General features: G+C 39.0%; 1 protein-coding gene across 7 annotated transcripts in view; it reads left to right on the plus strand.

Annotated features, from left to right (window-relative positions):
• The window catches only part of fhod3a (formin homology 2 domain containing 3a), a 60,113-nt gene that overhangs the window by 19,889 nt on the left and 24,475 nt on the right, over window positions 1–15,749 (plus strand). For all 7 annotated transcript variants that reach the window (XM_041967135.1, XM_041967136.1, XM_041967137.1 and 4 more), the window contains exon 4: window positions 15,239–15,306. In XM_041967135.1, the coding sequence (XP_041823069.1) occupies window positions 15,239–15,306 (68 nt within the window). The remainder of the gene's footprint in view (window positions 1–15,238; window positions 15,307–15,749) is intronic.

Below are 15,749 nucleotides of genomic sequence, written 5' to 3' on the forward strand. Positions count from 1 at the left end.
CAAGACGTCAGAAGCCTTCATGGTTTTTTAATGATCCAGGTCTTACCAGCACAAACTGCCTGAACCCCGCTGGGAAATGTGGTTGTTTTATCATTTTTCGTGCTCGGCAGGTATCCAGTATCCTGAGTGTCAGCTTTAGTTTAACAAGGTGTGGTGTGAAAGTCATCCTTTTCCCTGAATGTCTCCTTTTTTATCTTTTATCTTTTATCTTTTATTACCCTTTCTCCCATATTTAATCCCTTCTACCCAGCTCCCCCGTGGTTTGCAGCTCCATCCGAGTGCCAATCAGAACCTCTTGTTTAATTATAGTTGTTTCTGTCACAGCAGAGTCACTGTGCATCATGGCTGAAGGGTTATAGAGGTGGGGTGAAGGTGTTATCTTTAGAAAGTGTTGACAGCATTGAAACATGCAATGAAGGCGCAGCACCATGCTGAAACTCCTGCTCACTGAATGTTGCAGGAAGGGCAAAAAAGATGCACAGGGCAGAAGAACAGTTCAGGAAATGATGTGATTCTACATTTTTTTAAACATTGTTTGATATTTATCTTTTCGAAGACTGGACTTGCGAAAGTACGATGCAACAAGAATGGGAATCTGTTGCCCAACTTCATGCAGCAGCATCAGTGGCACCCAGAGGTGTTAATGCTCATTACATCCAAAGTATAAAAAGGCTAAACAATTGTGCAATGTGAAATAATTAGTTGTTTTCATGTGCATCTAAGGATGTTTCAGTGTGTAAAGGTCAAACTAATCCCCTGAAGCTCTTCAGGAAGGTTGGAATAAAAACCGATTCCTTATGACGTTCTTAAAAGTTTTCATAAATGGACAAGTTCTCTACTGCAGACTCATGAAAAACATTTTAAAAAGCAGCAGAGGGCTTCAGATGAAGTCTTAAGTAAAACCAGGCTATAAAAACAAAATGTAATTGGTAAAAGAGCTAAACCTAAATTTATTTGTCACAGCATGGTAACATGTTTTTAAGGAAGCAGCTGAGTTTTGAGAAACTACAACAGAGAAGGAATCTGCTGCAGGACCAACATGTCCAACTTCTTATGTTACCGACAGTGACTGTTTACATGCACAGCAATATTTTGATTTGACCTCGTTAAGGCATTTACCCTGAAAGAGACTCTGACATGTAAACAGCACCGTATCCTGTTTAAGCAATGATTGATTTTTTTCTTTGTACTTTTCCAGACCTAGTCACATTATTTGGACATGTACAGCATTCACCTTTATGTCTTTCTAGCAGAGTTTTTGCTCTGTTTTGTGACACATCAAGCATCTGCTTGATGACGTACCCTGGATTCAGTGAGTATGAAACACAAAGGGGAAAAACTATAGATGCACTTTCTACATCTTTAGAGCGAGATGAATGAAACAAAGTCTTTTGGAGGGGTGTAAACATCAGCAGCAAATATATATGTTGGCGCTGGAGTGTGAACCATTAACTAAAGTATGATCTGTGAAATATTAAGGTGAAAATAAAGGGAAAATTCTCTTTACTTTTATTTTCACTACTGGAGATTAATCCCCAGCCTTTAAGCAGCTACAGCCGGTTTGATTGCGTAAATTTGTAAGATGATATATTTTACAACTCAGTCATCTCTCAATGTCTGATGTTTATTTGCTGCAGCTAAAAAGGAAACTTCTTTACCTTTAATTTAAATATATCAATTTTCTCCATCCATTTTCTATACCACTTAGTCCAGTTCAGGGTCACTGGGAAGCTGGAGCCTATCCCAGCAATTAGCAAGCAACAGGCAGGGTACACTCTGGACACATCGCCAGTCCATCGCAGGGCCGACACAGAGACAAACAACCATTCACACTCACATTCATTCCTAGAGAGAATTTAAGAGTGACCAATTTACCTAACATGCATGTTTCTAGATGGTGGAAGGATGCCGGAGCACCCAGAGACAACCCACGAATACACAGGGGAACATGCAAACTCCACACAGAAAGGCCACAGTTCAAATCTTTTACATATAATATATTCTAAAACACTTAGGCCAATTTCCAAAGGGAAGGAAATAATTACCTCCGCCAAGGCAGAGGTCATGTATTTGGCGGCGTTGGTCGGTCTGTATGTCTGTCAGACATAACTCTAAACAGATTTTGATAAAATTTTTAGGAAATCTCAGAAATGGAATACAGAACAAGTGATTATAATTTAGGGGTGATCTGAATCATCACCTGGATCCAGGAATTTTTTAAAGTATTCTTTACTATGGGGAGACGGGGATAATTTTGCCATTAGAGGTTTTAACTAAAAAAAAAAAAAAAAATACTCACAATCATTGGCAACAACAACAACAACAAAAAACAAAAAAACAAAACAAAAACAAACTGCTTGACGGAGGTCTGCGCTCTCTGAGTGCTTCTAATTTTAGCTGTGGGCAGTTAAATAAATTGCTTGAGTTTTCTTTGCGATGAAGACTTTGCTGATTAGCATGAATTTCCTGCATAACAAGCTGAATGCATTGTCTTCTGCAGCAACAACACGCCTTCAGTTCATGTTGCAATCACGGCTCTGTTTGGTAGCGTTGTTAACCTATGGCCAACAGGTTTACACATAAAATGTATTTCCTTTACTATAAGGCAGTATGACCAACATATGCTTTTAACAGATTTAACTTTCAACTTTTCTCCACAGTACTTAGCGGTACTTTGGCTATATGGATTGTGATGTTGGTTATCTCAATCCACCTGGCAATATCTCTGGCATTGCGTTTTCAAGTAACATCTGACTTGAGTGTCCTCTACCTTTTTCAGTTTTAGGGTGCCAATCTTAGTTTAAGGCATTCTTGGTACTTCAAAGCGTGGTTTCAACCAAGATGGTGCATCAAATAGTTCTTGTTGCTGCTTCCGGTGACAGCTTTAGCTCAGCAGCATTTGCAGTAAATAGTTGTTTGGTTCATGTCCAACCTTTTAAAACCAAAGTATCTCCAGACAACAGATTAAGCTCCTTATTTTACAGCAAACGTTCCTCTGTGCCATCATGTTCAGCTTAAATATCTGCTACAGCTTCACTTTCTGAACTTTCTTCGTCCACGGCTCAAAATCTAAAAAAAAACAAGAAATAAAAAAACTGATGTGCTGAATACATGTTTAGTGGTGCAGCAGTGAAAAAGGTCCTCCCTTAAACAGTGTCCTTCTGCACCATAATATGAATGTTGTTTAGCCTATTTAAACCAGTGTTGCATTATAAGGCAAATTCACATAATAACAGAAATAAAAACTGGTCTATCATCCGGCTGAAGTCCTTTGTATCAGGTTATATGTTCAGCAGAGGGTAGGAATGTATAACCAGGTTAAAGGAGAGCCACCTTTGTTTTAAACTGGCTATGATAACAAATGCTCCAACTAATAACTAATGACACAAATGAAAAGTTAATAGTTTTTTTCTGATGTGTCTACCTTGCTATTTTTTTCAAAGCTCAATACCATGACAAATAATTTACTGTTTTGCTACTTTTTTCTTCTTGAAGAAAATCCATAATCATTATAAATAAATTCAAAATTATAATCTTGAATTTAATTACAGTATCTAACTTATGTCTGCATTGTCTTGGTTTTCTTATGTAATCATTTTTTAAATGAAAAAGTACCAGCAAAATGGTGATTTAAGGCGTATCTGCATTTGATTTTTGTTTCCTGGCCTCACAAAATGATCAGGGTCTTACAATGACATCAAAATTGTCTACATATTTCAGAAAAATTGGACTAAATGGAAACATTTCTGTTTCCACTGAATGTGTTCAGTAAATTTAAAGAGAGCATGCTGAGCTTCACTGGCTGAGTACATATTTCTTCATTTGTGCATTAATTAAAGAGAGCCCTGTGTGACAGAACGTTTCCAGATTCCCAAGCTTTTCTTTCCCAAGCGGCCTCATTTCCCAGCCCATCCTGATGTGAAAGGATATGCTTTAATTCAAGTAATAAAATAAGAAGAAGGGATGCAATCTGACAGGTAAAGCTCCCTGTAATGAGTGGTACAGCGGGTGAAACAAAAGAGTCAGAGTGCAGAACAAAAGACCTTGCATGTGTTTTGGAGCCTGTTCAATCCCTTGGCACTGAGCTCTGGAATTCAGCCTTTTTTTTCCATAAAATTTGGCTCAGACTCTCAGATTTCTGTTCCCCAATTATCCATCTCTAATCACCCCCTGCAGGATTGTAAAGGAAAGGTGGGGGGCCAAAGGTAGAGCTGGAGTACAGTTGGATTTTTCTGGTTGTACTGTTACATAACACACCAGCAGCTTGTTGAAAACTTGAAGTCAGAGATTGTGAAGCGTCTGACCGATTTGCTTCAACTTATCCATAACCTTGTGGTTAATAACAGGATTCCTCATTTCCAAACACACCTGTCATCACAGCTCCTCTGGTCTATTCATTCGTGTTCTAGGGTTATGCTTTTATCCTGCTTTGATTGGATGATCAGGTGAAAATGAGCCACTACTGTATGCAACATTTTACTGACTGTATTTAAACACTGTACATGAATATTTTGAGGATTTGATGGTGTCGGTGAGAGTCACACAAATCAAAATCTTTGTAAATAACGGCTTACTGACAGGGTGGTCTCCAGTGTTAGAGGGGTATAGTCATTGCTCAGTATAGCTTTACTGAGAGGACCACAGTGGTAGTGACAGCAGTGACTTAAGATGCTGCAGATTGAGATGACTAAGAATGATTCTGACAGTGTTTTACTGTGCTGGTGTCCCCCTGTGGTGGGAGATAAAAGCTGGTAATGACATGGTGTGACAGAGAGATAATGCTTAGTAATGGGTAAGCTGGGAGGGAGCAGTGGAACAGGACATCTGCTGTTTTGTAGCTCAAAGATTGCACATGTTAGACGATTTGGCTGGCATGCTGCCCGCTAATATATTTGCTGACTTTAGTCAACATGCTTTAAGTACTTTTTAATCTGGCACAATTTTGTACTTTACATTATCCATTTGTCCCAATTAATCCCTTCCACCAACCTTTGAATGGTCTCCAGAAACATCCATTTCCTGCTGATAGCATTTCGTTTTTCTGGTTTGCATGCTGTGTTCTTCACCTGCTTCTGACTCTGTGTTCGTAGCATACACCTGTGGCTTCGGCTCTGGGAATTGGGCCTTGAGATCTTTTCTTCTGAGACTTCTGAGTCAACAGGATTATTTCACTGTGCTCATGAAATGTTTGCAAGGTGTTTGACAGGTTTAGACCCGCCAGTCTGTTTTTATCTCTGCACAGCTTCGATACCATCTGTGCAATTGTGTTTATGTGTCCATGATTTGTTTTTGCAGTCATGCTCTTGCCAATACCTTAGATATAGAAAACACCCCACACCTTTTATCTTTGCAGAACAACAGAAGAAATGTAAAAAAAACATAGTTTTCCCTCTACCCTCACCAGTAGCTAAGACCCCAAAGAGTGCCCACATGGGTCATGCTTTAGTTACTGCTGAGGGAGAGGGAGAGATGGGGCCGATGAGGCATTGGGGATGGGGGTGTGGAAGTGTTGACATAACTTTACAGCAGTCACTGCTGTAGAGAGACCCACCCAAAAGCACCCGTCCAGTAGTTGCTCTCACTTGTTTTACAGTTCTGTAGCAGTTTGTTGCATTCATCTCTAAAAAATGATCAGCTGAGGCTCACCAGAAACTGTGAAGTAGGAACATTTGCCCACATGTCCAATATGTAGAAGTTTTATAATCCAGGCTTAAGGTCCGGATTATGGCCTGATCTCCATGTGATGTGACCAGTGTGTTTAAAATTCTATATGGGATAGAAACTATAAACTGTTTCTACCCCAACATTTTTGAACATTTAAACCTAACAATTTACATAAACTCTGAATATAACTCTGTGCAAGAGAAGAAAAATGAAAGGACTGTGGAAAAGCTTGGCAGTAGTGATTCATGATACCACTGATTTCCTTTCTGATCTTATGCAAAGTAAAATTCAGGCTGGTATCAACAATACTGATCCAATACTAAAACTGAAACTTTGTAAGCCTATAAAATCTGTCTCACTCTGGCAGCACCTGTCCCTCTCCATCATAACGTCATCATATTCTGTGTTATGATTGAGTCTCAGGTGTGGTATTGCTACAATACCTCACTGTCTGCCCACACACATGACTGCATTGATGCTGTTTGTAGAGCTGAAATAGCTCCACACATGACTTCATTTGTGTTCAACTGGACTGTGTGAGTACTTAGCAACTGAGTAAGTAGTGTGCTGCTACGACGCTTACATTGTGCAATATTTTGCTTGATCATGGCAGGAGATCCTAATAGTATACTTACTTTCAACTGTGTTAAAGATAAACTACATATTTACCCCAAATGACTAAAATGTTGGTATTTTGATATCAGAATAAATTCTAGAATATAAATATCTGATATCTGTGATATTGATTTTTAAGTATCAGTCTGAACACCACTATTTTACAGAACAGGAATAGAAATGATGGGAGCCGTGTCGCAATTAAAAACTGTTGAAGGAAAATATAACATGATTTTGTACACTTAACTGATTATGACATCATGCTGAAAAGACACCTTTCAGCTGTTAAATTTAAGGTGGAAATACAAAGAAAGCAAGAAAGTGCTAACATGTTTTTCTGTAGAAGACAGCCATTAGCCTTTCTTGTTTTTCTCCACCAAAAAAAAAAAAAAAAAAAAAAAAAAACATTCTATGTGTAATACTTTTATTATCAAATTTCAAAGTTTTTCTTTTAGAGTGGCTGTAAAGCAATTTTTGATTCTTCAGCTTTGAGTATTTGAGCTAAATGTGCACTTTAGCTAGCATTAGCACATTAGCTAACATTAGTCCAAGTAAAGACACATGGACCTTTCCCTGATGTTTTCCAGAAGACTCCCAGGTTTTCAAAGGGTCTTTAAATAAAGCTTTCAGACATAGTGGGTTAAACACACTGATATTGTGTCATTTTAAAAGAATAAAGAAACAATTTACTTTGAAGCAGACACTGGAAATGTAAAATGGTTAAGGTTAAACTTAGCAGAAGTCTGTTTCAGAAAAAGCTGGATCTGAGTTGAAAAGACGATGCTAAAATTAAATGAAAAGAAACATGTTGGACAAATTAATTTCTGATGTTAACCCTGTTGAGGCAATTTCAAACACCCACTCAACATTTGAAATGCATGTACGTAAAGGGAGCATCTCTACGCAGTCATTTTTATCTGTTATTTGAATGTGACCGTCCGCCTGACTTGGTATCTACAGTTGTCTACAGCTTTGTGCCGAAACAACATATGAACTTTGTAATGATACAAATGATGTTTCCAAAACTTTTTTTATTTCTTACACAATGACATTTACACCACTCTGTTACTGAATTAAAATTATCTTGCTGTCCCTTACTTTCTAGCCATGTGTTTCTCTTTTTTCAGTCTATTGATCCATTGATGTGGTGTGGTGGGTGCTCTCTGTGGATGTGGCAGGGTTTTTCCCGGGCTCTCCATATGCTGACAAACACGAGAAGCCCAACTGTTGCATTGTGGCACAACATACTGCTGTTTGTGGTTTGCTCTCCTAAGCCTGTGTGGGATCACTGGAAGAGAGGAAATATACCACCTTATAAGTGCATGAAGATGTTTCTTTACCCTGGTCTTCATGTTTTTATCGGAGCGTGTTCATTATATGCACCTGAGTGCACCAAAGAAAAACAACCTCTGAATGGTCTGTTTTAATCATTTTGAAACTATTAGATAATGCAATAAAACATGACTATTACCACAAGCTGAACATGCAGAACACACACTTGGCATCTTCTCCAGCTGTGGTTGTAGAGATGATGGGTTTAGGGGATGTGTGGAAAGAGACGGAGCAAGGAATGGCTTCCAGGGAAATGGTAAATCACTTAAGGAAGAAACACAAGGGAAAAACAAAGCAAGGAGGAAATGCACCTGCCAGACAGAGCAGTAGAAGTGGGCCAGCAACTCTGAATGTAACGTCATAGCTCTGAGAGCCGCTCGCTTACAGGTGAGGAGAAGACGTAAGTGAAAAGTTATGCCACGACAGCAGAGTTCTGTTTTCAAATTGATCTGGCTATCTTTGCCTTTTCCATTTGTCGGTAAAACCGCTGCTAATGGTGTTTCAGTATAGGCCCAAAAGTCATAGATCATACTGTTTACTTTTAGCTGTTTACCTTAATTATTAACTTTCAATAGTGGTTTGCTCTCACTTTCACATACAAACACCCAGATAGTAACTAAATCTAAGTCTGTCGTCACCTGTAGCATCAGGAGCTACATATACTCAAGGCCATCACAAACCCAGGGAAATAGTTTAATATGATCTCTGTCTGCAAATGCACCTAACCCACTTTTTTTAACAGTGGCTTATGTCATATATCAATGTGCCAGCTGCATCAGGAAGAAACAACATGCAAACCCATAAGTGAGGTGTATAATAACAGGTAAGTAAAGAATGAGTCAGAGCGAGATTTCACTCCGTTGATCCACTGTGTAAGCAGTGCATATCCTCCAGTATCCTCTCTGTTTGTTCTACTCAGGTTTCACCCTCTCTTTACAGTTTGCCTTTTTGACTCATCTACTTTTATGAGGCTCTTCTTATACATGTACTCAATGTACATATGATTTATAGGATTGTTTTGTCATAACACTAACCATAGAGTACAAATAATTTAGTCATTTAAACCAATTTAAAAGCACCATTCACTATTATTACCTTTTGTTCTAAACATCAATGCTCAATGTCTGCCTTATTTTCTTGTCCACTAAATCCAATTAGTTAACAATGACAACTGCACTGAGCGTGAGAAATGAGAGAGAAGGGGAGTACGAAAGTGAGGCCGAATGACAAAGCGTGGGGGAGGAGCAAGGGAAAACAGTGGGCACTTGTTTCACACGTGCAGATTTGTACGCAGGATTCAACTATACAGATATTTCCCACTGTCTGCTTTTATGTGCACATAAAAAATCTTTTTGAGGATGCACTAGTATACTGGACATATAGTTGCATGCAATAGTGGAACAAAAGCAGAATATAAGAGGAAAGATAGTGTTGAAGGAGGAGCAACTGACATTTTCTGTGATCTACAAGATTTTACTTTATATAAAGCCTTCATACAACAGCTAAAACGGTTAAATGTGAAGCTAGACATGACTCAAGAGGTAAAACTGAGAGGAAACATATTAAATTATATAAATAGTTAGAATGAGTAGTCAGTGAGGCAACAATGGTCTGTGTGTGTGAATGTGGAGCAGTAGGGCTTAGGCTTGTGGTAAGACCGGACGCCTGTATGAAAAACATGCATGTTTGTGTTGTGAGCAAGTATTTACTTTATGTGCAAGAGCCTTTGGACTAATTCAGAGGTGCCAGGGAGCATCGCGGGGCCACAGGCCATATTCTGGTGTTCCACTGCATAAGCATGTGCTGTGTTTTTAAACATGCATGTGTGTATTTTTATGTGCTTGCATGTGTTTATGTGGTTGTAAGTCTCCTTCCTGAGGACATCTGCTTTTGAGCTTCTCGGACAGCTGATGTCCTTCATGAGTTCAAGGATGCAGTCTGGAGATCTTTTAAAATCCGTGTTTGGAATTGTTGTTCATGGGAATATTGTCCGACTTAGCTTTCATTCAAGAGCACTTGCATTCAATCTGTCTGTACAAGTGTATTATACCCAGGTTTATCGCTATATTTTCTTAAATTTGAGGCTCTCACATTCTCCATTTGCTTTTATCTTTCTCGCTCTGACACACACACTGAGCCTCTACCGTCATTTGTACCATCAACAGCCTCCAGCAGTCGTACTGTAGGCCAAGACCAACAGACAAAAAATAGACAGTCACAAAATAACCAAGCTGTCCTCTGCAGCCTGACCTTTGCTGCATGCCAACTTTTCTTTTTCATTTCACTTGACATGAGACTGAAATCGTGCATAATTGTCCAAATATGAGCTTGTGGCAGATTGATGTATTTATTCTTTCACGCCACTCCACAGATGTGTGCCTGCACGAAGGAACTACAACCCAACCCATCTTTGTACGGAGGAACTTAGAGGAAAAAAACAATCAAGTTATATATTTTTTCAACTACATGACAACTTGACTTTTCTCTTAACTTGTTATAAAGCCTACAAGGCAGCAGTGCACTGAATGACCTGAATATAACTTGAACCCAGTATTTCGGCTTGTTACAGTATGCTTGATACCTAATGCTCCTCCTATATTTAGCATGAGGGAATTGGCAGGGAAAGACTTCCGGGGATTGAATAGAGCTGCCCGGCATGCCGATACACCTCACCCTCTTCTCATTTCTTTATTTTTGATCCTACTGATGACCAGCTTTTAAAGCTAGCTGACTGATTGGCCAAGACAGCTGTGTTTTTTTTTTCTCTCTCTCTCTCTCTTGCTCTCTCTTCTTTTTGTTTAGGGGTGCAATGAAATCCTTCAGAAACACGAGTCAGCAGTTATAACTGGGCTTAACTGCAGGACTACCAGCTGTGATCCACCCGTCTACTGCCTGGCAAACAAACATTTGTTGCAAGCTGAAAAATATTACCCTTGGTTGACCTCATTGCATGCTAATCTGTAAATATCCCGTGGCCTAATAAAGATGTGTCCCACTAAAATAATTCCCCCCTGACCAGAGGTCATGCAGTTGAACAGGTTTGGATACTGTTGGTGGAGAAGTTGCATGATTTTTTTCTGTAATGTTGAAGATAGTTTGGAGATTTGCCTTTTCGTCTGCATGTAAATCCTCTGCCCTGCCATTCTCCAGCTTTTTGCATGTAATACAATTTATTCATCAATTAATTTGGACTTAAGTTGTTCTTATATTCTCCTACTTTCTTGGTAAAAATGAGTAAGTTTGTCAATTTTAGTGGCTGTGACTCCTAATCCAAGCAGTTAAGTTAATGAGAGAAAATCTTCACACTAGAATGTTTTTTTTTTCTTTTTATAAATGTTTCCATTTATGCTATTCATATGGTGATTATGCACATTGTCTGTTGCATTGTTATTTAATCTTGCATTACCTAACTTTTAACTGATTGGGAACAACCATAACAAGCTAAAAAGACAACTGAGCCATATGATCATTTTATGCTACATCCACCTGACTGTTTCAGGAATAAGAGCCCTCCATACTAACCAACCTGGAAAATTATATCACATGATTTTGCAGACAATGTTGCAGGGTTTATCAGCAGCATGCTTGTAGACATTAGTAACCAGAAAAAGCTCACACATCTGCTGGCTTTGATGTGGGTGTGTAACTGTAGCAGCTTTTTCAGGTTGGATTTAGCATTGATAAAACTTCTCAACCATGAAATGTAAGTTTAAGCATTACTTGCAGGTGCTTGACAGGTAGCTCACAGTGGCTTAGACTTTTTTTACATTAAAATTAAAGTTATTGCTTGTTCACCTTCACAATCTCACTTTTACACATCTTAACTAACTAGGACCCCTTGAAGAAACATCTCCTTAACCGATTGCCTCTCATTAAATCTAAGGATTAAGCAGTAAATGTTTGCTGAGGCCGACTAAGCAGAATGAGACACCTGGAGATTTTCCTCTTTTGCATTTGGTGCAAAAAGTGCAACCAGATGATGTGGCTCTGGACATGCAACGTAGGTGTAGAGGGGAAGGTCTTGCACTGACTAACTTGAGTTTTTCTGTTAGGAGAATGTGTAGATGGTGGAGTAAATGTAGAGGGATTAGTCGGAGCATTAATCTTATTATGGCAGGAAGAGAAGGAGGGATTTGACTGCTTCTGAACGCTTAAGCAGACAACCTGGGCACTTGGGGAATCTCTGTTTCAGTGTACAGGACACTCCTAACACACACACATACACATACAAACACATCCACACATGGGACAGTTCAGGTAAAGACTCCATTACCAAACTGTCTACTCCATTCTAAACGATGTGCATGCTTTTTATTTTTTACTTTAAACTGATTTTCTTATCAGTAACAAGAGAATGCAAATACAGATTTGCCTCTTCTCATATCTGTTCTTGTTCTTTTTATTGGTGTTAATTGTGTTCAAACGGCAAAAATCATGAGATTCACGTCACTCACCAGGGAATCAACTGCAGAATAATTGGAGTGTTTGCAAAACACAACTTGTGCTCCTACATAGAGGAAAAAAATTGTGTACTTGCATCAACAAAATAAATGAATAATGATAAGAAATAGATAGAAAGAGGTGACTAAAGTTCTGGTGTTGCCTGTACAAGTCATGTTCTTAGCTGTAAACTCAGGATGATTAAGGTCTGTCTTACCTGGAGTTTCCCTGCTGATAAGTTGGAAGGCTGCAGCTTAATCCTCGCAACCAATATCACTTTCTTGGCTTTTAAGAGCATATATTGCAATAAATAATTCAAACCTTTGTCAGTCACATATGAACTGGGTGTCTCTATTTTTGAAGATCTAATGAGTGTGGTTGTCTCTTTGTGGTATTTATGTTGTCATAGAACAAGATCCTAAAGCAACGTGACCTTGGTATCTGTTGCTCCTCTGATTAAACTCTAGAGTTTTTGCTAAAGGCATATAAAAAAGCAAATTGCAAACAAAAGAAAGTTTCCTGACAGCCAGAGTAAATAAGCCGTCCTGGAGGATTTTCACAAAAAGAAGATTTCAAGATAGAACTTGGGAGCTAAGTGGCTCGTCATGGCTGGCATGTTGCAGTGCATATGGGGTCATGGTGAAACAGCGCGGACAAGAACTCAAGTCCTCCAAAATAGAACAGTAAAACTCCAACAGAGCCTATAAATGAAATGTGCCTTTCTGTATTCCCTTCATCTGTCTGCTTGTGTTGGTTTACACATGTTGGCAAGTATACGGCCTTGCATGCGCATGAGCACATGTACAAGCCGCAATGACACATCCCAGTGAGAGGTTAAGCTTTTCTTGTGACAATAATAAAACCAGTGGCCAGGAAAAAGAGAATGACCAGTAAGACACGTGGACATTTTAGCTAAACCTGCAGAGCACCTCCACTAAAATTTGTTGTTGTGTTGTCTTCAGTTTGTCTACCAAGAAAAAATTATTGAAACTTAGAAGGAGAATGCTTTAAATGTCTGTTCAGATTGGGATCATTCTTCAAAAGTGTGAGATAAGACATTGGCCTTCATGGAGAACATTCTTCTGAAGTGGTTGGATATGAACATGATCAATGTTTAAATTATCTCAATTTTTAGGAAGAATTAAGACACCTGGAGCACTTAGTGTTAGTAGGAAAATGTTTAAATGATTATTTAACATACTAAATTAGGATGGAGCAGAATGGTAATTAGATTGACAAGCCTGTCCGGATCATTGTTGTTGCTATGGCCACATTAATGTAACTGGTTTGTAGAGTGAAGCTGTTCCACCTGTGCGATCACACCTGACAACAGCAAAAAAACGAAACCAAACAAAAGGTCTCTTTCCATTTAAATAAATATGATTTCATCTAATCAATACAGGGCCATATTTTATCTTAGAAACTGATTTATTGTGCACCTGCCCCTACCAGCTTACTGCATCATTAGTGACAGACCAAAATAAATAAAGCCAAGTTTAAACCTTATCGCTGCTGTTGACATGCTCCTGATGCACAGCAGACGTTTGGTTAAGGTTACCCTGACAGCCTCACTCACAGCCTGATGAAGAACACAAACAATGCACGTGAGGGGTGTCTCATGAACCACGAAACTCAAGGGCCAGATGGTGGGTTTGAGTGGCCACTTGATTTCCAGGGAAAACCTGGAGAATGCCAGGAAAACAGAACAAACTGTCCATTTAAAGAGAGGAGATGTAGATAAACCTTGCATATGACCTTTTACTGTATGGCTAAATTTCCTTAGTCTTTTTTTTTCCCATTTCAGCACCTTCTTTAACCTAATCATGTGGATGATTTAATGACCTTGCATAATTTGATAAACCGTACCGTAAACTATCTCTGATATATTTCATGAATGCCACTGCTGATCTGCAAATGATTCTGCAGATGGAGAGACAGACAGGCCTGTAATTCTTTGTCTGAATCTGGAATGATAATGGTTTTGACCCTGGTGTTGGGTTAGCCTTGCCTATCATAGCAACTGTTACCACAGAGCCAGCCTGGGAAGATTCATATGTGCATCTTGTCCTTTCTTGCCTTTACATTACATCCATTCCTTATTATCCAACCGCCCCTTCTTATATGGGACTAAAGGATTTATCATCCCCATGTTATGTCTGAATTTATAAACACACACACACATACACTGATCCCTTAACCCCCCTGCTGACACACATTTCAATGCACAATTGTTAAAATGACAGTATGGACCCTGAGCTGGTCAGACTTTAGGCTTAATGCAGAGCACTTGGGAAAATTATTTGTCATCTGATCATCATCAAAAATGTTAATCTTTCGAAGACTGGGACTCTGACTACCGATTGTTTGCAAAAATGGAGCAATTAGTATCATTCTTTGTCAAGTCCAATGCAAGACAGAAAGGTTCAGGAGACCATTCCTGCCAGCAGCCATCACCCTCCAGAACAAGATCATCATCTTCTTCTAGTTAATTGTTATTATTTTATTTACAAAAATAAAAAGGAGAAAAAAACTACTACAACATTCTACTTTCCCTCTGGACATAAAGTAGTTTTCATTTAATTAATTTAATTAAATTGTTTATAGAAGTCTCTAGATGATTGTTACTTCTGTCCTTGAGCACAAAGGAAATGTCAACGTCATGCATACAAACTTGTAGCTGTCAGTGCTGAGTGGTTTCCGTGTCGTGACCTGAATACCTCAGTGCTGAAACCTGGCCAGCAGCTCATTAACATTCCAATGCTCTAATCACCACTGCAACGTGCGTGAATGTGTGCATGTGTTTGTGTGTGAGACGGAGATCATGCACGTGTAACTCTGTGAGTGAGGATGCAGCAAAAGTGTGTGATGTAGTGCCCGCATCAGGTGGTTGGAGCCGTGCGGTGCGATCGACTCCATGGGATTGCCGCCTTCAGCACACATCTCAGGCTGTTGTGCACAGCTGAGACTCATTTTACCAACAAGGTTTTATTGATTCCTTCATCAGGATGAAAAAAATACATAAACTGGTGAAAGATGAAATGTGTAGGGAGGAAATACACTGCACCTAAAAATGTCCCAAGAGAGCTTTATTTATTTATTCGTGTTCACGTTACCTGGTTGCAATCTCTATTCAATTATACATTTGTTAATGTGTTCATGCGTTGTTTGTTTGTGTTTCTCTCTGCAGAAAGACTATATAATTCCAATGGACGTGACTTGAGGAGGGCACTGTTCTCCTTAAAGCAGATTTTTCAGGTAACACACACATGCAAACACTTCCACACACTTCCACACACACAATTTTCATATATAATTACTGTCAGTTTGTTGTTGCAGAATACAGATGGTTATTGTGGCCACTGGGCTTCTGTGATGACAGGGATCTCCATCAACGTGGCATTTCTCTCCCTGTCTTTGTATGCATGTTTGTCTGTGAGATGGGGTGTTTGCATTTGTGTGTGTGTGTGAATTTTTTAGCTTACACTGAGAAGAGTCAGCAAATTATAAAACAAAGGGCTTTTTTCAGATGCACAATAAACCAAAAAGCTTCAGCAAACTGTTTTTCAAACTGTTTTAACCTTGTGCTGCATAAAGCTGCACAAACAGAATGTTTCATTCTCATTTTTCTACTATTTGCAACACATAAGATATCTGAACTTGAATGTATCATTATTTGAGACTTCATTTGCATGTGGTTT

This window comes from Melanotaenia boesemani, chromosome 17, assembly GCF_017639745.1.
Source record: "Melanotaenia boesemani isolate fMelBoe1 chromosome 17, fMelBoe1.pri, whole genome shotgun sequence".
NCBI classification, from domain to species: Eukaryota; Metazoa; Chordata; class Actinopteri; order Atheriniformes; family Melanotaeniidae; genus Melanotaenia; species Melanotaenia boesemani.